Source organism: Conger conger, chromosome 11 (assembly GCF_963514075.1).
Source record: "Conger conger chromosome 11, fConCon1.1, whole genome shotgun sequence".
Classification (NCBI taxonomy): Eukaryota; Metazoa; Chordata; class Actinopteri; order Anguilliformes; family Congridae; genus Conger; species Conger conger.
In genome coordinates this window covers 35,386,664-35,408,986 of record NC_083770.1, presented here as the reverse complement: position 1 = coordinate 35,408,986, position 22,323 = coordinate 35,386,664, and the positions used below count along the sequence as shown (strand labels likewise).

General features: G+C 44.7%; 1 protein-coding gene across 5 annotated transcripts; it reads left to right on the top strand.

The window, feature by feature from the left end:
- Positions 1-1,451: 1,451 nt before the first annotated feature.
- Positions 1,452-22,174, top strand: LOC133139879 (microtubule organization protein AKNA-like). 5 transcript variants are annotated; one of them, XM_061259331.1, is made up of 23 exons: positions 1,452-1,710; positions 4,375-4,562; positions 5,043-5,585; positions 7,628-8,537; positions 8,907-9,201; positions 9,580-9,654; positions 10,174-10,321; positions 10,504-10,640; positions 10,808-10,870; positions 11,106-11,224; positions 11,739-11,901; positions 12,078-12,277; positions 12,929-13,148; positions 13,536-13,639; positions 14,028-14,239; positions 14,341-14,500; positions 15,510-15,665; positions 16,382-16,521; positions 17,021-17,173; positions 18,483-18,584; positions 18,694-18,786; positions 19,442-19,601; positions 20,104-22,174. In XM_061259331.1, the coding sequence occupies exons 3-23, from the start codon at positions 5,303-5,305 to the stop codon at positions 20,327-20,329; spliced, it is 4,119 nt and encodes a 1,372-aa protein (XP_061115315.1). In that variant the 5' UTR covers positions 1,452-1,710; positions 4,375-4,562; positions 5,043-5,302; the 3' UTR covers positions 20,330-22,174. The 5 variants fall into 5 exon arrangements, with proteins under 5 accessions (XP_061115315.1, XP_061115316.1, XP_061115317.1 ...); XM_061259332.1 differs by lacking the exon at positions 4,375-4,562 and having other exon boundaries at positions 10,808-10,861; XM_061259333.1 differs by lacking the exon at positions 4,375-4,562 and having other exon boundaries at positions 12,078-12,235.
- The last annotated feature ends 149 nt before the right edge of the window (positions 22,175-22,323 follow it).

Here is a 22,323-nt window from a genome sequence, read left to right as displayed (position 1 = left end):
AAAGATGTCCCAAATTTATATTTTATCCTATTGGATTTGACCACTGTAAAATTCAATTTAGTTTGTTTTATGCTTCTGTTTTGTCTAAGTTTTTGTTGTTGTTGTTGTTGTGCTTGTTGGCTTTTGATGTGGTTATTGTTGTTTGTTTGACTTGTGTTTGCTTTGTTGCTGTTTGTTGCCTTGTTGCTGTAATGTAATATTTCTAAAGAAAATTGTTAAAGAAGGAAATACAATACACATATTGTAAAAAATAATAATAAATCTGGTTGAATTCGGCATGTCTAATTTATTTGTTTTTTAATTAATAATGGACTGACCTTTTTTATGGGGCAGTGGGGGGTTGGTCGAGTTCAGCATAGGATGCCACCACATAATCCATAAAGGCTTTTTAAATCTCATTCAATATTACATTATTCATCTCAGGCTCATTTTCTAAGCCAATTCTTTTAACTGTGGAAACTTACCAGATGCTTTTAAAGAAAATTACTCTGATGGAATATGCCTTTATACAGCTGTATATCCTCTGATGCAATTTTCAATAGCACAGCCTGCAAAGAAAGCAGACGTTCAACTTTCTGGTAAGAAGTCCAGTCTGTTAAGGGCTAAGCACGATGACAGATTTAGATGCTAGTACAGTGCTGACTCAGAAGTCCATATGCTGTGTGACATTCTCTGGCACTAACAATGACACCAAAATCAATTCAGAGAGTTTAGTTGAGTCAGGAATTATACAGGCATTAATGAGAGTAGTAATGAATAAAATGCTCCACTAATTCTGCTAGGGCATAATTTGAATATTTTTTGTACATCTTAAAATAATTAGGCAGGGGAGGGGGGAGAGGGGATGAATAACTGGTTTAGAGCTATATTTTCTATTCATATTAAGGTTATTTCATCCATGGCTTTAAAATACCTTTCGCTGTAAGCTGTTCACTCCAAAATGTATTGACTATGCTCTTCTGGTCATGGCACATTCATATTCTATATGTTGCCTTTATGAATTAAACTTTGCTGGACGTGTAGGCCGCCAGACCTGTTCGTTTCGCACAATCTAGTGAAATGATTTTGATGTACTGGCTCCCCCTAGCGTCTGTATCTTGGACATTGGACATTTTAGTGCAATATACCGTACTAGTGAAAATCTCCCTCCTGTGGACATCGCTGGTAGCCTATTTCAAATAAGCAATGCTAGAATGTTAGCGAGCCAGCTAACCTTGATTGTACCATCACATCATATACGAGCGTTAAATCGATTCATTTTCACATCATAACTATATATTTACCCGGAGTTAGAGTCGAATGAATACTTGCTAAATACTTAAGAGTCTGGTTTCGAATTGGGCTTCACGTTTTTTTGCTGCTTCACACACAATGCTGTGCTATTCGACCAATCAACGTGTTGCACTGAGCGTCCGTATTCATTTTTTGTCATCTCCTTGATAACTATCTGGTCCATGCTCTTTCGAGTTGTAAATGTTTGCTTGGCAGTTTAGTTCATTTCGCCATCATATTTCAGAAAAAGCATAATTGCGATATCGAAACTGAACAGTGATTGGGCCAATGATCTGTTGTGTGTGTCTGTAAGTTAACTCGTGTGACAAACATGTTTTTGTCTTCACCAAATTGCATCAAGAATAGCGAATGCTAAGTTAAATGTTTGGAGATCTGTAGAAACTGAATGCTCTGCAACATCACTTTGATCATAAAAAGGTAGGTCGACACCAGCTACAGTAACTAAAACTAATATAATTTTGATATGTAATGGGTTTATTCATATTAGTGGTTAGGACGGTAAAACATCGTTGACTTGAAGTTACCGAGTTTTCAGTTAACCTAAGTTAGCTAAGTAGTCTAGATAGCTAATAATCGCCTGCTTGCAGTTTCCAAAAATTGATAGTTCGAACTTTCAGCAACAGATTGCCCAGAGTAGCAGTTGTGGATGGAATGATCTAACTTTTAACAATATTTAATGAAAATATATTTGTCATATCCGGATTCCTTAAAGACAGACCTGTCTAGTTGGATACCAATTATATTGGATGCAGCTAGCTAGGTGTCTAAGTATCTGTTTTGGTTATGCCAGACATGCATAAACTTTGCTTTCGACTAGAGCGAAGATTATGATGTACCATTCTGAAGTCCAAGTAACAAACCAAATGTCGCTTTTAATTTGGTAGTGTTGTTAACTTAAATTTTTTTACCATTTCTTAGTTGGCACAATAACCCAAATTCAGCGTCGTGCGAGATGCTGAATTTAGGAAACTCACATTATCTCTAATTAGAATATAGATTTAGATCCTATGCTTATTACAAGCATGAAGTGAGAAGTTTTTTTTTGCCAGATATAGATCAATACCAACACAAAGAGAAGTAAATTTGGTGGTAATTGGTTCAACAACAGATCCTGAATACTGGACAGCATATAATTAATATGATGATGACATCAAAAGTATACTATTAAGTTATAAATCGGGTTTTCTTGGAACAATTTTCAGATATCAATCATTTTTGGAAACTAATCAATTGAGTTATCTCTTGAGTTGCATATTCATATATTTAGCCAGAGCTCTGTGCATTAGAGTTCTGTTCCTGTTCAACTTGTTTGAAGAAAAACGGCTACTTAGCTCTGGCATTTCAAACATTGACAATAAAATGTCCAAAATAAAGTGTTGTTGGCTGTTATTGAGATGTAATGTAGGCTACTTGTTGAATACACTTCACCTTGACTCCCGCTGTTCCAGCTAGCTCCAGCTGATCAATGCCCACTGTTTTCACAAACCCATCACTGTTATTTTGGTTCCGTACTCTAGCACTTTGAAAGAATTTTAAATAATATGATCAATCAATTGCAGACTATCAGCTTTTATTTGAGGGTGTTTTCATCCATATAGGATGAACCATTTAGAAATGACAGAACTTTTTGTACATAGTCCCCCCCATTTCAGTCATCAAAAACTTTTGCTAAAAAAAAATAAAATAAAATAAATTGTCTGCTAAATAAAATCTAATGTAATGCTCTACATACGTCTTTTGCTGTTTGTGGATTTGATGCTTTTCACTTTTTTAGGAATTTATGCACTTGTAATTTGCTTTGAATTAGGATTTTGGATTACTATATTGATCGCATTATGTATGATTATTTTACTATTCTAGTGTTCTATTTGCGAAAACTGTGGCATTGCTACTTCTTGGTCAGTTTATCTGATTATTCTACATGGGTAAAAAACATTTTAAACAACATACTCTTCAACGGGTTCAGGAGAACAACATTTCCCTAGAGATCATATGGAGCCCAGATGAGTCAAGGCTGTCGCTTCGGGCCAGTAAAGATCGTGTGGTCCTCAAACATATCATTTATCTGGCCTTTATACCCTACCAGCACAAATATGGAAAGCCTTGAATAAAATTACACTGAGCCATATGTATAAATAAAGCATTGAAACATAACAAGTAGCCTATTTCATTTAATCTTACTATGTCAAATCATTTCCTAGTAAATCACAGCACTTGCCCATTGACTGTGCGTCCCCAGACAAGGGTGTAGAAAAATAAAGGCATTTGACTCTGAACAGTTACTGCTGTAGGCGTAATCCTTTCCCATGCAAAGGCCAGACTGTTGTTTATATATTTGACTTTCATGAGAAGAGCCATTCTTGCAATTCTGCATGTGCCTTGTTGTTGGGGGAGTTGCCATGGTTATGCTGAGCCACAGCTATGTCTTGAATGGAGGCCCATTGCCAGGGCATGGGTGCTTTAGAGAACCAGCTATCCAACTGACAAACATGCCCCTAATTCTCTTAATCAGAGATGGAGCACTCGGAGTCCCTCTTGAAGTGGACTTGTAATTTCTTTTTGCATACAATAGTGCAGAATGTTTTGTATGAAGAATATCTGTGTCACTGCTGCATTTGTGATTGATCTTGACGTATGAGTTACACGGTTTTCGCAGATATACTGTAGCTTGTCAATTTGAAATGCAAGCAGAGGTAGTTGAATAATGTTAGCGCTTGTGTATGGTTTGGTTTTGTCAAAGCGATGGGACGGATTAAGAAGTCTCTTTGTAGCACACTTTGTCATTGTGAGGCTTTTAACAAGTGCACAGTGTTTGACAGCAAGTCTGTTTTGAATGAATCGACAGAGAGGTCCTTTGGTAAACCTTCCTTCAGTTGAGAGAAGGGGGGTTTGTTGAACTGTGTGTGTGTGTGTGTGCGCGTGTGTGCTGTATGCATGCTCTGATCTCTGGGTCACTAAGCAGAGTCAGTATGCTGTTTCTTGCTATCACATAAACAAAAACGAATGGAATTTAGGTTTTGTTTGACTCTTTCCTATCTTGCTCTCTCTCTTTCTCTCCCTCCTCACTCCTCTCGGCTGCAGTGGGAGTGGTGTAGAGTCTGAGCGGAAGAGGAGGTTTATTGCTTTATTCGTTCCTCTGTGCTCCACCCTCTCCCCTGCTCCCATTCCCTGCTCTGTGGAACTCTGGGATTGTTACCAGCTGCTCCGTTACCCACGGCAACACCGGAGCTCCTGCTCTTTCTTCAAATGACACGACAGCAACCGTTCAGGTCAACACAGCACCAGTCACATTTAGCTGTCTTTATTTTAACATGTCTGAAAGTGATACCTCGTCAATTTAAGCCATGGCTGAAACAACTTCCCGTTTAAGCGTTGCTGTGTTTTGCATGCAAGGCATCTGCTAGAATGTCTTTGGCATATGGTAGGGGCGCATGCCAGTAGGAGGGTGTATCAGTGAGCATGTGCCAGCCTGAGCGTGTATCAGTTGTAGAAGGCTTGTTGATAGAAACGCATGTGAGCAGGTCGGGGCCGTTGGCTTGGTCTCCCCAGTCTTATGTGGCTCACCAAATTCCTCCCTGACCTCCTACTGCTCCACCGTCCCGCCGGTTTGTAACTCTAACGTTTGTAGAATTCTGCCCCAGTTTGACCTCCTGTTTTCGTGTCTTTGGCTGAGACAGTGTGTGTTCCTGTGCATTCTCTAATGTGTTCCCCTCAGCTTGTGTAACCCATCCCCCCCCTTATGTTCACAGGGTCTGATGTGGCCCCTCCCCGTCCTGCAGTGAAACCGCGGGGTATCAGACCCTCTTTCTCCGAGGTTGACCTCCTCAATCCCGACCCCTGTCTGAAAGCCCAAGGCAGGTGTATGATCCAGAAATGTGGGCACTAAAACAGTAATGCAAACAGGGAAAATGAACTTGAAATATCTGCTCTTTCGCGGGCGAAGGACAGGGCCATGGGTGTTGGGAGGGGGGCATCTGACCCTGAACGGCGGGATTGAGTCGCCACGGTGATGGCGACAGCAGCTCTGAGAACGGGCGGCGCCATGGCGGGGGACTGCAGCCGGGCCGAAGACTCGGGGCCGCCCCTCTCAGCACACTCGGGGGGCTCGGGCGCCTGCTGGGGCGGCCGGGCCGAAGACTTCGCCGGCCAGATGAACGAAAACGGCATCATCGGGCTGGACCAGGTGATGGAGGAGGCAGGTCTGGAGGCGGGCGGGGCGGAGGAGGACCTGAGCTTCCACCTGAGTGAGCTGCAGGACTGTCAATCACCTGGAGGAGACGCCCTGTCGCTCTGTAAGTGCTGTGAAAACCCTGCTTATTGGCCCACATTCAGGCCTCAGCTGTAGCTTGTTCAGCCAATCGTATGTACTGTATATCTGGTGACCGCCATGCACTGAGATAGGTATTCCCAAACCACCCCTTATCAAATTGAGGGGCACTGCTTGTTACCCATGTATCACTGATAATGAGAATGGCCTACTACATGCTGATTGGACTGGTAAATCACCTGCTGCTTATAATTGGTCAGTAAATTGTCAATAAATTGTCTCAGTTTGGAGCACGGATGTGACCAGAGGTTCTGATAGACTAGGTCTATCACAGTGGAGAAACACATGTCTGATCACAAAAAAGGGAATGTTTGTTTGTTTGTTTGTGTTTGTGTGTGTGTGTGTGTGTGTGTGTGTGTGTGTGCACTTGTGCACTTGCATGTGTGTGTATTTGTATATGATGGTAAAATAGTGGCACTTCTGTTAAGTGCCTACTATGAACTGACTTATAAGATCTTATAAAAGTGAATAAAATCTTCACATAGATGGTGTATGGGCGGCGCGGTGGTGCTGTGGATTGCACTGAAGAAGAGTTTGAATCCTGGCCAGGGTCTTTCATTCACAGGGTTGAACCCTTGAACCCTTATCTGACTGAATTGTACAGAGTTAGATTAGGATTAGTGTAATTATGAAGGCAAACTGGGAGTTTTCTCCTGTGTTTTTGAAACAAGCAGAATTTTTTTTCCATTTCCATCTGTCTGTCGGAGCCCTACTTTCTAATGACAGGCCTGTCATTCTGTCTCCTTGTATAGCTGAAACTTTCCATCCCAAGTGACCTAATTATGAGCACGGTAAAAAATGGGCCCTCCTTGGTGTATTCGCAAGCGGAACGAAAACGGCCCCGTGTGCGGAAAGTGAATTTGAGTGACGTCAGTTGCACCTCCCCTGATGACCCCCTCGCATTTATTTTTAACTGCTTTCTTCCCGTTTTTTTTTCTTGCCTGTCATATTTATTGGCCCTCCCCTCGATCTTGGAGATCGCGCAGGGTCTGTGTCATCGGGAGCTTTCGCAGCTGATTAACACCTGATCGATGTGCTCTGCTGAATGGCCAATCAGTCGCACCATCGCTGTCTCTGACATGATTTGAATTTGGGACATGTCACTTCACTGGGAAACAAACGGACACACTGCTCAGGACTTTTGACTGGACCTCAGTCAGGCATGCTACTGCAGCACCCCACTCACTGGGGTTCAAACGCTGTGCTGTTCAGGCTATTTCAATTTCTGCCTTGCTACACTGCTGCAGAACCCTTGCTGCTCCTGTATTGTGTCTGGTTGGCTGAAGATTTTTTATTTTTTTTTATTTTCCAGTTTCTCCTGGGTTCTGGGTGAAGTTGGAAGTTCAAGATTCCTTTAGGTTTCATAATTAATTTCTGGAATTGTATATATACTTTATAGTCTACATTATTTGATTACCTTCCACATTTAAGGTGTGTAGTGTATATTTGACACATTACACAGTGAGTACAGCTGGAGGTATAACATAGCTGTTCATTTTAATAGATTGCATTTGTGTGCTTTTGTACAATATGTACAGCCTCTGTCTGAGCGTGTAGCCTAGTCTTGTGTTTGTTACAACAAGTTGCCATGTTTATTCTGCAGTGATGCAGCCTTGATGAGACGTGTGCTCAGATGCTCAGCAGAGCCTATCTCCCAGCTCCCAGACCTGAGGCAGTGAAGAGTTGCTTGTTCCTAACGTTTCGCTTTCAAAGGGGAAGTTGACAGTTTCTTCTGACTTCCTCTCACTGCTGTGTGCCCAGTTAAGCTCTGCGCTCAGAGCAGGTTTCCTCAGGCTCTGTCCACAACTTCACGTTCATGCGGTGGTATTGGAGGGTGACCGTCGCGTAGCAGACAGGTAATATAGGGAGATATTCTATAGCTGGGAGAATCTTACAGACAAGACAAAAATGATCTGGGGTTCAGGTCAAACTGATTTTTATAACACCATGGATGAATTGTCTCTCACTCTTGCTTCCTCTTTCTCTTGCTCTCTCTCTCTCTCTTAGGTGACCTGGATGAGCAGGGTTCAGATAGTCTAGTAAGTGAGGAAGATGGGGGTGGCTGGCTGATGCACAGGCTGCCAGAGCGAGGCCGACCATGTAACATGACTGATGATGAGGAAGAGGAGGAGGAGGACACCAATGACCCCATGGAAATCGCAGACTCTTTTTCTTTCGGTGCTATTGATCCCAGGGACAGACTGCAGCGGGCAGAGACCCCTGAACCTGAACTGGCAGAGGAAAGCGACTTCAGGTTCACGGGTCGGGTGGGAGGTTGTCAAGGCAATCGCAGCAAAGAGGAAGTGGCAGCAGTGGAGGTCAGCAGGGACTCCCTGGGAGAGAGCCAAGAAGGGGGATCACTCAGGAACACCCTGCCTGCACCCTCAGGTCTACCTCTGTCCCCATTGCACCCTGCTGGAGGACCCCAGGATGTCCTGATGACCCCTGTCCATCCACATCTAACCAATAGTCCTGGGTTCCAGAGTGATGCCTTTACAGAGTTCCAGTCTGTCTTAGAGACTCAGGTGGAGTCGTGCCGCAGTCAATGGAACCACAGCCTCAGAGACAGGATCTCTCCTGATTCCCAGGGGGAAGAGTCCCAGGATGGGAGTGACTTTTCGTCTGTGTCCTGGTCTTCACAGCCAATACGGGAGCTCACTCAGGACAACGGACAGGCAGTGGAGGAATACGTGGGGGTGGAAGGGGCACTCGAGGGACCCTGCTCCTCTCCTCCCGCTTCTCCATTACCAGGGACGATGCCTTGTATAACACAGGTCCCACTACCGTCTGCATTGCAGTCTTCCCGCAAGGCTTGGAGGTCCCACTCAGACTGTGCCCCCTGTTTGGCTCCACCCAAGGGCCTCAGGACATTGACAGGGGAGTCTCTAAAACGTGGGTGCAGCCGGGACAACAGCCGGTGAGTTTGATGCCTCGTCCAAGAAAGGTGTGGCCCAATATCACACATGCTTATCTGTAAAATACACACTTGCACTGTTAGATTAGCATGATGTCTCTCAGCTCTACCATCTCTACACTATAGAAATGGAAGTCATACTCTTAATTCATAGTTCTTTGAACCAGCCCAGGTCTTACCATAAGTTTGCTAGGAGAACCATTAACAATTTTCCTATTCCAATGATTCTTGTGAATCTGAACCGGCTTAAACAATTATGCAATTAGTGTTATATCTTTGTCTAAACCAGACAATAAAACTCTATTTTGTAATGATGATTCATTATGTGTTTCATTGTTAAAGTCAGCAGTGTTTTTGTGTTATTCTGGATAGGTATGGTAAAGGACAGCTACATTACCCCCTGCCAGACTTCTCCAAGGTGGAGCCCAGGGTCCTCTTCCCCAAAGAGGGCTACAAGCCGCCCAAGAGTAAGGGCTGCCCCCGAAAGAAGACTCCGGGCAGTGAGAAACCCCTGGTCTTCAAGTCCCCTGCTGACATAGTGAGAGAAGTTCTTCTGAGCAGCGCCGGCCCCCCGGCTCCAGCCGGGCCCCAGGGGCCCCTCGATGCCACCGTGCCGCAGGAGTTTCGCTCCCCGCGGCAGGCCAGCGTGCTCGTGCATCAGCTGCAGGTGGGCGGCACTCTGACACACGCCTGACATATTTCACACCGAGACACTGACAAACTCAGACTCTGGAACAGTGACGGGCTAACACATGAGGGACTGGCAGTGCCATCGCCATCGCTGAGATGCAGGAAACATTCTTCACACTACGACGGAGTGGTTAAATGACACGTGTGTGTGCTTCAGTGCCTTTTTATGCTAAGACTGACTGACCAACACTCATACTTCATTCAGAGACTGGCAATAACATTCTTCATGCAAAGGCTGACATACTGGGTGCTTAACTAATGTAACCTGTAATATTTTATAGAAACTACTGACACAGCTGACATGATGGTTTCAGTTAGATTGCCTTAATGTTCCATTTTCCATCGTCTGCTACAGGAGGACTACAACAGACTGCTCACCAAGTACGCCGAAGCTGAAAACACTATCGATCGTCTCCGGCTGGAAGCTAAGGTTGTGTGTGTGTAATATTTTGCACTGTACGTTTTTGCATGTCTGAGGCGACGCAATTGGCAGGTAGGAGAGTATGTGATGAGGCATGGAGCCACTGGGCTAGCCCAGAGAGGGATAATTATATCCAAGGCCAGGTCTCTGGTAAGGCCTATTAATGTAGTCTTTTATCCCTGGTAAAAATGCTGCAGAACCTTGTACTGTCAAAAGAGGAAATCCCTATTGAGCTGCTTGGTGTTTTATCCTATCCACACGTCACTTCAGTGTGTGAATGTGTCTCACTGTGGGCCCACAGGGCCTCTGTGAAGGACATAGTTAGGTGTGTTGTTATCTCGAATCCTGTCACCATAATGCAAACAAATAAATCCAGAGATTTTTCCTTTGCATGTTTATACACAGTCAGCAAGCATTTAGTACAGTGGGCTGCTGCATTGTCAAACTATGCATATAAATGAAATAACCCTTTAATTGTTCATGAACCTGACCTTAACTGGATGACTGTCTATATTGATCTGTTTCCAGGTCAACCTGTACTCCGACCCTCCGAAGCCCAGTCACCCTGACTACACAGGCACCCTCAATATGGGGTCAAAGGTCATGACTGTGACCCTTCCTTGGGCCCAAAGGGCACAGCTGAGCCCGATCGTTGTTTCCACGGGAACTGATCCAGGTACCGTCTGCCATGTTTATCATGACTGTGCCTCCTGGCATGTTATTGTAAATTTGACTTGCTTATGATTCCCTGACTGGTCTCTGTTATGGCCATCGGAGCTTAGACGTACTGTTGTAAGGCACTGCTGGTTATAAACTAGTGTTAGGTATTCATTGTATTTCTTTCTTCTCCCAAACCAGGGAAAACTGTAGAAACGGGTGATTCTCCCACAGTTCCTTCGTCTTCGGCCTACACTTCCACCTGCAGCTTGGGCCCACAATTTGGAGAATGTCTGACTGAGTCCTTATCCAGGCAGGCTGGGAGGTTCAGGATGCAGGTGGGTGTTATTAAATAAAATAATGTAAATGGAAACATAGGTCATTTTCAGGTGGAGAAGTCAAGGTTATTTCATGTTTTTACAGTTTTTAAAGGGGACTGTTTTGAGGTGTTCATTGAGCAGTGGGAAATCTGACAGTATTGACTTTCTCTCCCTGTGTGCTCAAGGTTGACTCTTTTGAAGAGCTTCTGACGGGAGGGAGACTGAAGCCATTTGAGCAGGTGCTGAAGGTACTCAAACTAAAGTGACAACTAGATTGAATTTATTTCTACCATGGTTCTGGGTGCCAGAATAGTGTCTGCACTGGGTATCAGTGCGCAAGCACTGGTCTCAGGTCAGTCTGAGTCCCTGATCAGTCGCACTGGTCTCAGGTCAGTCTGAGTCCCTGATCAGTCGCACTGGTCTCAGGTCAGTCTGAGTCTCTGATCAGTCGCACTGGTCTCAGGTCAGTGTGTTCCCCTGCAGGGCCTCTCCTGCCTGGCTCAGGGACAGGGCTCTTTGGAGAGGGGGTACCTGAGGGCGAGGGAAGAGCACAGACTTCAGCAGCAGCAGGGGAGAGATCCGGGGCCCTTCGACCCACAAAGGTAAGTCCCTTCAGCCCTGAGAGGTGAAACCATGGTGCGTCTTAATAAATGACAGGCCTGGTAAAAACAGGTTTTACTAAAATTTACAACACCCCCTTCTACCCCTGACTGCCTTACTGTTTGGCTGTGTCCCAAATGGTCTGCTAGTTCCCTATATAGTGGATTACCATCTATCATCTCTTCGCTGGCACCCTAATTAGTAAAGTATATAGGGAACTCTCTCTCTCTCTTTCTTGCTCTCTCTCCCCCTCTCTTTCTCTCTCTGGCTCTCTATGTTACTTCCTTCCTCTGCTCTACTTCCTGTTGTTCCTCAGCTGTTTGTTCCTCCTGTATTGTTCTTGGTCCTCTTCTTTGAGCTTCTGCATTTCAAATCAGCTGTGAAAACCCACAGTCAGGGTAACATTCACTTTGACTGCACGGGTATGTGTTTGTGTGTGTTTGTTTGTGTTTGTATCTGTGTTTGTGTGCGTGCACATTTTCACTGTCCATGACGGTCTGTGTGTTTGTGTGTCAGGGAGCTGGAGGGGGAGATCTTCCGCTTGGGAATGCGGTTGGAGGATCTGAAGGAGCAGGTTCAGCCCGGGGCTCAGCTCCAGCCTTTTTCCACACCCTTAACACCACTAACGCACCTCACCATGGGCCCTTCCACAGCCAGTACCCCCTATCCCCACCCTGAGGTACTGCAGTGATCCACAAAAAACACATTTTCTGTCAGACGCTGAATATACTCTTAATGTTATTGTGAAGATGCATTTTTCACTGTGGACACTAGGGGGTGACACAGGACTTAAAAGCTTGCATACACTGCACATGATTGATCAACAGTCACCTCCTCACTGTCTTTCTCCCACAGAGCCAGCCATCACCCCCTGGGGGAGGGGCCAGGGTGTTGACGGGCATGCCGGTGTGTGTGGCCAGTGGGGAGAAAGAGGGAGAGGGAGAAGGAGGAGAGAGAGAGGATGAGACGGATGAGAGACGGCCCACCCCTCTTCCATGGGCGCGGCGTCACAGGTACCAGCACGGGGAGATTGACCTCAGCCACCCGCCACAACAGTGAGTCATACAGTTTTACCATAAAACCCCAGGGGCTGTAAATTACGAAGTTAAAATAGAAACTGTAGTAGGGAGGGCAACTGAAAAATATATTTCCTGAAAACAACATGAATATTGTGAGTAAAATATCAGTTTAGTCATAAATGAACATATTATGGACAATACCTTTCCTTATGTGGAAATTTAATGTGATAAATGGACTGTTTTGTGGCTTTTAAACGCATATTTCCCCAGCATTCCATCAATGATAAAAGCAGGATCCTGATGGCCCCGAAAAACTGACAGATTTCACTGAACATTCCATTGTTTATATTTATGGGGTTTCGGAACAGTTACATAACGATGGCTCTCACTGGTTCATATTACGTGCGCAGTTACGGCAGTTGGTGCCAGTTACGACTCTCAGAATTCGGACTGATAGCCAGGTCAATATTTTTGCTGGACATTGGATGTATCTCATGTCCTAAAGCACTGTGCTGAAAGCCAATTTGGTGTATCGAACCATAAAAACCACAGAGATCTATAGTGTACTGAAGCACTGTGCTCAAAACCAGCTTGGTGAATCTATAAAAATACAAAAAATGAGAGTGGTTTGAATGTTTTTTAAATATATTTTTATCAGCGGGCTAACAGCCCATGCCCATTTTTTAGTGTCCCAGAAGGCACTCGGGAAGGTGTTCTGGGTCCATCTCCCGGATGCGGCCAGCAGGAGCCCCTCCCACTGCGCCCTATGTTGCCACGGCAACCAAGCCAGGACAAGCGGTGGGGTGGAAGCAGGTCTGGCAGCGGGAGTCCTGCGAGTGCAGCAGAGAGCGTCGCCTTTGAGGGTCCATCCAAACCACAGAGCAGCCTCAGGAGAGCGCCCCCGCAGGTCCCTGCTGGTTTTACGCTCTTAGTATTCCCCCTTTACCCCCCTGCTGAAGCCAAATCTGTTTGGTGTTGGTTGATCAATAGGGGGCAGTGTTTTATCCATGATAAGGAGAGAAGTCTTCTTCCCCACTCATCCTGTGTGTGTACATTTCACTTTTAGTAACTGTTGAAATTTCTGAAATTATTGTATCATTGTCCTTTGGTTGTAGGTCTTTTCAGACAGTCTTTTCAAACATTCATTTGGTTGAAGGTGGTGAAGTGGTTGTCTTTAAAGCCAGGGAAATATGTCGTTACCCAGAATAGTCATCGGAAACACTTGTGGTGTCAGCATGTCCAGGCGTGAACAGGAACTCTGTCGTTAACGTGCTGTGTGACTGACGTGTTGCAGGACGGGATCATGTCACCAGAGACCGACAGTGGCTTTGTGGGCTCTCAGAGCAGTCACCTTAATCTGCTGGCACCCAGCCCTCCCAGGAAGGAGGCACTAGCGAGGTAAGTGCACTCATTCCATGATGTTTATTCCCAAAGTGGCGTACAGCTGGTGAGGTGGTTGGACTGCGGTCACGCATACCTGTTGTCTCCTCTCAGCCTCCCTGGGGCAGCACCTGGGGCATTTGGGATTAATGGCTTAATTAAAGTTGTGTTGCCCTCTCGGGGTATATAGAAAGCAGGGGGTGGGGTGGGGTGGGGGGAAAGATTGGGCATGTGGGACCTTCACAGTCTGGGGGACTTTAAGATGGACCCTGCTGCCACCAGTGAACACTTTGAGCTGTCACATTGAGGCCTGGTGTGTTGGAATCTGTGAATCGGTGAAATATGACTGTAATATTTTGTACATGATAAGCTGTGTTCTTTCCTGTGTTCTTTCCAACCTCCGCAGTCAGTCTTCCCCTCTGGAAGGGGGAGGAGACCAGATGCTGCCAATCAATACTCAGGCCCACCTTAGCTCCGCCTATCAGGGAATCACCTCATCGGACCGTTCCACTGCTGTCGCCAGGGTCCCTGAGGTTCAGCCATCTGCAGAGAAGAGCGGCTCCCCGAGACAGTGGCCGAACAGCTCGACCAGCGAGTTTGAGTCTGAGAGCGAGCGTTGTGAGTCCTCCGTATAGCCTTTCCCTGCCGTTTGCTCTGCCCCTCTTCTGTTCTTCTGTCATAGCTTCCTCCACCCCCCCCCCCCTTTTTTTTCTCCTCAGCCCACAGTTCAGCTGAAGATGAAGACGAGATTCAGAGTGTCTGTTACACCCAACCAGCCAATCAGAGCCCACACCATCAGAGGAGACCCTCCCTCCCCGGACTCCATCGCCATGGCAACTCCTTCGGTGTCCAGGGTTCTGACCACCCGGCAGATCGACAGTAAGTCTGTGCCCGCTGCCTGTGCAATGGCCAATCAAAACAAGCCAAGAACTGTAAGAACTGTGCAACCCAGACTTCCCACCTCATTGAAACTGTCCTATAACACCCTGTTCAGACATAAATACTTGTCAGCCAGTCAAATTTTACTGAAGTGAGGAACTTATAGAGAGGGCTTCTTAGTACGTACTGCAGAAAAATAGGAGTAAAATAAAAATTTTGATATGCTAGTCTTTTGAGTAAATGTCTCTCTGTTTCAACCATTTCCCATACTCTCCCTGTCCCTGCCACATGCCCACTATGCCCTGGTGGCATGTCAGATAACAGTGTTTACAGTTCCTGGGTGTCATGGCTTTGCTATCAGTTCTGTAGCCTTTGTGGGGACAGACTGTCTTGCGACCCACAACCTTTCAGATTCCTGGCTCTGCACTTTGCTCGCTATGTTACCCTGGAGACCAGTACACCATTGGTGTGTCGGGTGACCGACAAACAAAAGGGAAGGGACGATAAAGACATCTAGATTCTCTGCAAGGTTCTGGCACAGTCAACTCCTTGATTTTGGGTAATCAAGGAAGTTATTGCCTCTAGAATTGCAAATAGGAAAGGATCGCACATCTGTAGGGTACACACGTTGGGGGGTGATGGCTGCATCTCACTGTTTGACCAGAACAGAGGCGGAAATGTCATCTGTGTCAGGCTACAGCGATCAGGTGAAGTAAGTGAAAGTCAGTCTGGGTTTTGTTGGGATGCAGAGGCAGTCGTTGTGCCATTGCTGTTTGCGGCGGTCTTGTGTTTGGTCACAGGATGTGGAATGAATGTGCGTTTCCCTTCTGGAAAGAATTTTCATGTACATTCAATTTCTTTTACTACTGATTCCGGCCTATTCATGTACAGGAAAATCTGGTGTGGGTTATTCACTTTTTTATTTGTATGTATGTATACTTTAAGCAATTTTGTCTTCTTTCTGTATGTGTGTGTGTGTGTGTGTGTGTGTGTGTGTGCGTGTGTGCAGTAAGGCCCTCCAGGCCTTGCAGGCTGAGATGAGTATGTTGAGTGAGGAGCTGGAGGGCAGTCTACGGACAGGCAAGTCGTCATACCCCATCACAGTGCCCCCTTTAGTCCAGGAGGTCCCACGGCACTCCCTGAACAGCTCCAAAATATACCCCAGGTAGGTATAAGAACCCTCCCATCTAGTCTGACCGTATGTCTAAGGACCAAGCCTCTGCTGCACCTGCATTCATTTTCTACAAACTCCACACTGTACTGGCAGGGCTGCCACTTGGATTTTCCCCTTTCCCAATGTCTCTTGTGGTCCTCTAGAGCCATGTGTCAGCATTTGTTTTGGTGCAGTGCATAATGGGCTGATTGAAATTCCAAGTGTTCCTCATAAAATTCCTGAAGCGGCTTTGCTGCCACTTGACATTCCGGTGTTTCCTTCTCTCTAAATGGTGTTTGTCAGTGGGAAATGTTATTGAAATAGGGGTCATGATTAGTAGAACACATTTGTTGACTGTTGCTTGTAGTCTACTGTAAAGCAATAAACTTGAGTAAGCATTGTGTCGAGGGAGTCACGGCCCAGTTAATTCTATTGGCTGGATTGATAGGCATTTGTTGAAGTTGAGCTTTAATGCGGTCAGATGGCTCTGGGGCACACTCAGAATTGTTTTTGACAAGCCCTCCCATACTCTGGCTGCTCTCTGTCACTGTCTCGTTCCATCCATCTCTCTCCCGTACTCCCTCTGTCAATCTCAATCACTCCCCCTCTCTGTGTGAAATCCTCTTTCATTCCTTTCCACATCTGTCTCGCCATATCCCTTTCTTTCTCCCACTCTCTCTTTCCCTTTGACACATCCTGTCCTCTATGTTTCTCTTTGTCTCTCCCAGGTTTGTTCGGTACCCCGAGGATAAAAGGAGAGAAGAAGAGGGAGAGCAGGAAGATGAGGGGCAAACGGAGGAGGAAGAGGTAGAAGGGGCCCCATATGAGAGGTCTTCCCCTGTCACGCTCAGGCCGGAGCTGGATATCAGTGAGTGTCCCATAATGGTGGCGCCACCTACAGTTCTGGCTGCCACACTGCACCTCACACCACCTGTGACTGACTGAGTGATAGAGGGGAGAGTCCTTTTAAGTGGATGGATCTGTCATGTGCCATAAATACCTGCTGTCATGAACCAATTTTGTTGTGAAGAAAAAAGACTTCTGATTGGTTTCTCTGGGTCCATGATTAACAGTGCAATAGTCCCTTCAATCTCTCTGGGGTTCATGGCACTTAGTTTTATAAAGCACATTAACTGAATTGTACAGTTGAATAAGCTGACGAGTACAAAAAGCAATATAAAGCAGTAATAATATTTTAAGCATTAAATTTGATGGTAAGCAGAAACCTAAAGTGTATTATAAGCTTAGTTTTAAAACATGTAGCAGTGTCAATGTCTTTAGTTGAAGCGTTAGTGTCATAGTGAAAATATTTTAGCGATTGTGATTTTAGTGTGATCGTTTTTTTTTTTTCTCCTCCACCTTTTCAGTCACTGACTCTCAGCACTCCCAGCCCACCTCTAAACCGCTGTCCTACGACCGGCATATCCCACAATCCGTGGGAGCCCAGCGGAGGCGGTGGCAGAGGTGCAGGATTGGGGAGGAAAGCACAGAGCCTGTGGAACACAGAGAGCCCTACACTGGTGAGCGCAGAGCGGTGTATGATAAGGCAGAGACTGTCCAAACCAAAGGAAATTCAGTTCAGCTCAGTTTTATTTAGTGCTTTTTACAGAAAGCTCATTGGGGTCATTGGGGCACACATAATAAAAAAAGTTAAAAAGGAAAGCCATCAAACCCTACACAAACCCTACCCTACAATATACTGTACAGAGAGAAGGGTGGGGGGAAGAATGGACACATTAGAACAGTGTTACAGTGTACTATGTAAGGGATAATACCATATGAACAAGTCAGTTATGAGGAAATAACTATGAGGAAATTTCCTCAGAACTGACTAATTCATAGGGTATTCTCGCACGTATACCAAGGCTAACTTAGTAATCTAGCTATGGACAATTGTTACGAAAACAATGCTTTGCGCAGCCTAAAATTGCCTGCTGTGACTAAAAACCAACTGCATCATTGCCAAAACGAAATGTAATGTTAGGCTATTAACTAATGTTAGCTCGCAAAATAATGGTGAGCAATTTATCTAAATTTGACGCTGTATTCCAGACTTCAGTGCCATGCAACTGAACAGAGTATGGCTGGCTCTTCCCATTTTGAACTAAACATAGGAAGACCTCAGTATTCCGTTCAAAATTAGCTGTCTCGTTCTTGCAGCCAGTAACCGCGAAACTTATTTTGTGTCTGTCATTTTATATTTGGTCAACCCGCTCCTTCAGTTCAGTTGTTCGTGCCTCTTTCCGCGTTTACTGTTTAGCCAGTCTGCTGTTGCCCATGCATCACAATTACCATCATTTCAAAAAATGTTCAATCATTACGGATTTCACGCTGTATATAGTTTACAGAGAATATCATTGTACTGAATATATTTTAGCCTCTCGGGGGGTTCTGTGTCCAAGTACATTCTTGCTTGTGGCACTGTCTGTTGTTTTTCGGAGTGATCACAGCCAGTAAAAGTTTGAACATTCTCTCTTCACCCACTCTTCTGTTGTAAGTTATGTTATTATTACCCAAGTTAAAACGCTCCGTTACATTATATTTAAAACATCTCCCATGGTTACCTTTCTGACAATGCAACATGTGACTCAATAGGTTGGCTATGATATCCGGACAACTTACACTTCTATGCAATGCATTTCTAATTCATGTATGTAGCGTGCATTGATATTTGTTGGATATTTTAGCCGTGAAAAAAATGTACAAACCTGTTCGATCTCTTCTCGTTCTAAGAAATCAATGACCACCGCCACGCATCTCTGCCATATACATTTGCCCTAGGTGGTCGTTTATTGTTCCGTGCCGTGTATAATAATGTTAACTCTGTAGGACACCAAAACCATATGGCAGCATCTGGGGGTCCTGATGAGGTCAACCAGAGGCAGAGCCACTCAATCCATGCCCAAAATGACATCAACAAGAACCGTACCGGTGAGTGTCATAGCAGTCTCCTCCCAGTAACATTCTCAGATCTGCTCCATTTTGCCCTCTCTCTCTCACTAATGTGCTTTCTTTCTCTTCCCATTGGTGGGGACGGCAGGAGGCAGGGCTGCAAGCCACAACACCTGCCCCCACTCTGGGTACTGTGCACGTTGCCCGGGTTCGAGGCCCTGCCGCAACAGGTCCAACTCAGGTCAGGCAGCAATTATTTTTGCCATTACTGTGTTTGTGTCTGCTTAATTACTTAATTAACCTTTCACCTACATTTCATATTAATGCAGTAATACCGTAGAGTGTGAAAGTTTACTTCCTTCTTCCTTGTCTTTCATGAGATTACAAAACTTTCAGTTTTCGCTGAAATGTTTAGGTTCTTCTCTCTACCACCAGTGCTAAAATATTTGCTGCTGTTCAGTAAATCTAAGTTATTCTTTTTAATTTACTCACTTTGAAATATGAATATTATATGAATGTGTGCATTCACAGTATGAGCTAGACCTTTATGATGAATATTGCAGACATGGTATTGTTTCACTAAAACCACAGAAAGTAACAGATTATACAGTTGTTTTTTTTGTAGAAAGAAGTCTTTCAGTGATTGCTTTGTGTATCGGAATTTTTAGTTGGCTAGGTAAGCAGTGTTTGGATAGTTAACTTTGGTCACTTTTGCTCTGTTTGTTTGTTTCTTTGTTCTCAAAAAGTAGCAGTTGAAATTGTACTTCCCTCTAGGGTCTTTCAGCGAACTTATCCCTGGTTATGGGTATGCACTTTGTTGTACGTCGCTCCACAATGCCAATAATGTAATGTAATGTAATATGAAACATTAACAGATTTCCATTCTTGATTGGCAGGCCATTCGATGCACAGGACCTCAGGCTCCACCCATCACAATGTCTGGCCACTGGGCTTCACCCACAGGACGGATGGAGGCGTGTTCCTGACATCCCCTCCCCCTCCTGTGCTGGGCAGTGTGCCACTGGTGCAGTATGTGCCTGTTGCTCCATCCATGCTGTGAGTATTCGCTCACGATAAATATGTTGATTTGCCCTACTCCCTTCTACCATACACTACAGAAAATATATAAGGAGCTGTGCACTTCTGACAGAGCTTGTGGCAATGAAAATGTGCCACAATATGTTAGCAAAATGTTTTGATTTGTTTCAAGTGGCAATCTATGATTTTTTCATGTGCTCAAATCCACTCCCGCCCTGTATGGACATTTACGCAAGGGAAAAGGAAACCACACCAACAATTAGAAGAAGGAAAACGTTTAAGAAGGCTGTACAGTATTTTGCAGAGAACTATGGGAATTGAAGTGTTGAATAGACCTGTTGTGACTGCCAGTCACCATGGGTGGCTGCTTTATCTACCAAAAACAAGGAAATCGTAGATTGGCACCTCATTGTACCGCCACTTATTATAGGGTTATTGAGCCCTCACTCTCTGGTCCCCACAAGGTTGTGTGATTGGCGTCAATCCCAATTGAAACTGCCATTTAATCTCCTCCCTTCAGCTACTACTCCTCCCCTGTCTCCTGGACCCCCGCCACGTATGCGCAGTCATTGGACGGAGGAGGGCGCGGAGCGCGTAGACACGCCCACACGGCGGACCGGGAGGCCCTCGGCGACTCTCTGACCCGAGCCATCGAGGCGGCCCGGCGCATGAGGGCCACGTCTCGACGCATAGCCCGCTCGCTCTCTGCCAGCATTCAGCACCAGGGGGCGCTCTCGCTGTCATAGGCCAGAGGCGGGGCAGTCAGCACCGAGTTACTTATGTATTAACGCTTTCAGTGCCAAGAGTGCCACGTGCCACTCAAGCATACTATTGTTTTGAGCCCCTATTGAAACCTGACAGACCTGCTTCCTTGTAAAGCCTGCTGGCTGGGTGCTCTGCCATGAAGAAGCTAGTCTGAACCACGGTAAATAAGATAGTCTGAACCACAGTAAAAGGCGATGGAGATGGTGGCACATGAAATGAAAAAAAACGAGCCGTCACCTCATGAACAGCATTCATTCTCACAAGAGGTGACGTCTCTTTTTCTATATGGTGTGCCACCATCTCCATAGCCTTTTACTGTGGTTCTTTGTCTTATTAATGTATTACTGATTAACCCTTGCTTAACCAGAACTCTTCCACAAAATGCCATAGGATCATTAATGATCAATGAAGTGAATAAGGACTTTGTTTATAATACTATTGCATCTCTGTCTGTGGACCAAATAAACAAAGCAATGGCCTAAAACCTAGATAATACTACCCTCTACTGGCCCATTGACCATGTACCATGTGCTAAGCAGCCCAGACGGGTTAAAGAAGTGTACTGGATAGTATGGCTGCTGGCAGACAGCCCCAACTCTCAGCACTGTCCCCATCTCAGGGTTACCCATAAGCCTTGGGTTTTTCATTCTTCATTTTTTATGATGCACATGATTTGCATCATTTTGTGTGCCTCTGAGTGTGCATGCCTCTGTGTATGTTTGTGTGAGTGTGAAGGACGTGAAATCGATGGCAGCTATTTCGAGCTCTTGATGACTTTGTTTAAAAGTCATATGTTTACTCCTGAGAAATAAAATGTTTTGCTCTAGATTGTTGCTGTTCTACATGAAATAGATTAATCAATATAAAAAGTAGTTCTGGAGGATTTGTAAAGTTCTATTATTTTCAAAAGGCGAGCTAATGGACCATATAGCTACGTAATGGACTACATGACTACATCAATGGACAATATTACTGTATTGCCATTGGACGGACATTAGCGCCTCTCCCCTGCTGTAAGGAAACATGAGTCCTTTGGAAAGCAGTACTCATTCACTGCATCTTTTTGAGCAGCGGCAACCACTTCTTCCATTTGAGAGGCTTAGTGTGTGGCTGTTCATGGTATCTCAGCACTTAAACTTAAAGCTATCGCTTGAGTCTCACTGTTCTGCAATTTGTCCAATGAGAGCAGAGGAAGGTGTTCATAGGTGAAGTTTGCACAAAATGTAGCCCTTGCAGTGGCCGCACTCCAAAAAAACAACACAGTTACTCCTACAAATGATTTATTCACGTCTTGGCTACCTGCAAGATATGGGGTGTGCTCATAATTCCGCTTTTCACAGCCAAACTCATTTTGTATTGCCAAGTCTCTGTAGTTGCAAAGTGTTCTGAGGTGAATTCAGTTCAACATTCTCATGGAAACATAGCTAATATTTTTTCCCTGACACATGCATGACTGAAAATGAATGATTAAAAATTGTATTAAATGACACCCCCTCCCCCCCTCCCCCCTTCATTTTTGTGAAAAGTCCATGAAAGACTGCCTTCATTGTTTAAAAATGTAGACATTTATTTCATGTGTTCTTATGTATTATCTTTTATTAGACCTGTGTTAAGATGCATTCCATCTGATATCACTTTTTCTTAGTTAGGTAATGAACTGTTTTATATTTGTGAAGGTGTTTAGACATCTACAAGTGTTTTGTATTTAAAATGTTTTTACTGTATTCTAAACAAATGTAACTTCAGATATTTTGTATTACTTCAACAATGTAAAAAATGAAATCTTTTGAAATTATTTTGTAAAGAATACAAGAATTTTGCAGAAATGTGTTCCTATTGAAGCTATTATTTCTCTTTCCCACCATTTTGTTTTCAACTTGTTTATACTGCTGAGCCCTCCTGAAGATGTTTGATAGAAAGAGGTGAAATGCCTCACACAAGCGACAGGGGTAGTGGTTAGGATTTATCGGGCACA

What these genes read in the sequence shown, in the direction of transcription:
- LOC133139879 (XM_061259330.1), top strand. Translation starts at nt 5,303, where the DNA reads ATGGCGACAGCAGCTCTGAGAACGGGCGGCGCCATGGCGGGGGACTGC. An exon ending in CCCCCTATCCCCACCCTGAG is followed by an intron (nt 11,902 to 12,077) that starts GTACTGCAGTGA and finishes TTTCTCCCACAG; the next exon opens with AGCCAGCCATCACCCCCTGG. An exon ending in CCTGTTGCTCCATCCATGCT is followed by an intron (nt 19,602 to 20,103) that starts GTGAGTATTCGC and finishes TCCTCCCTTCAG; the next exon opens with CTACTACTCCTCCCCTGTCT.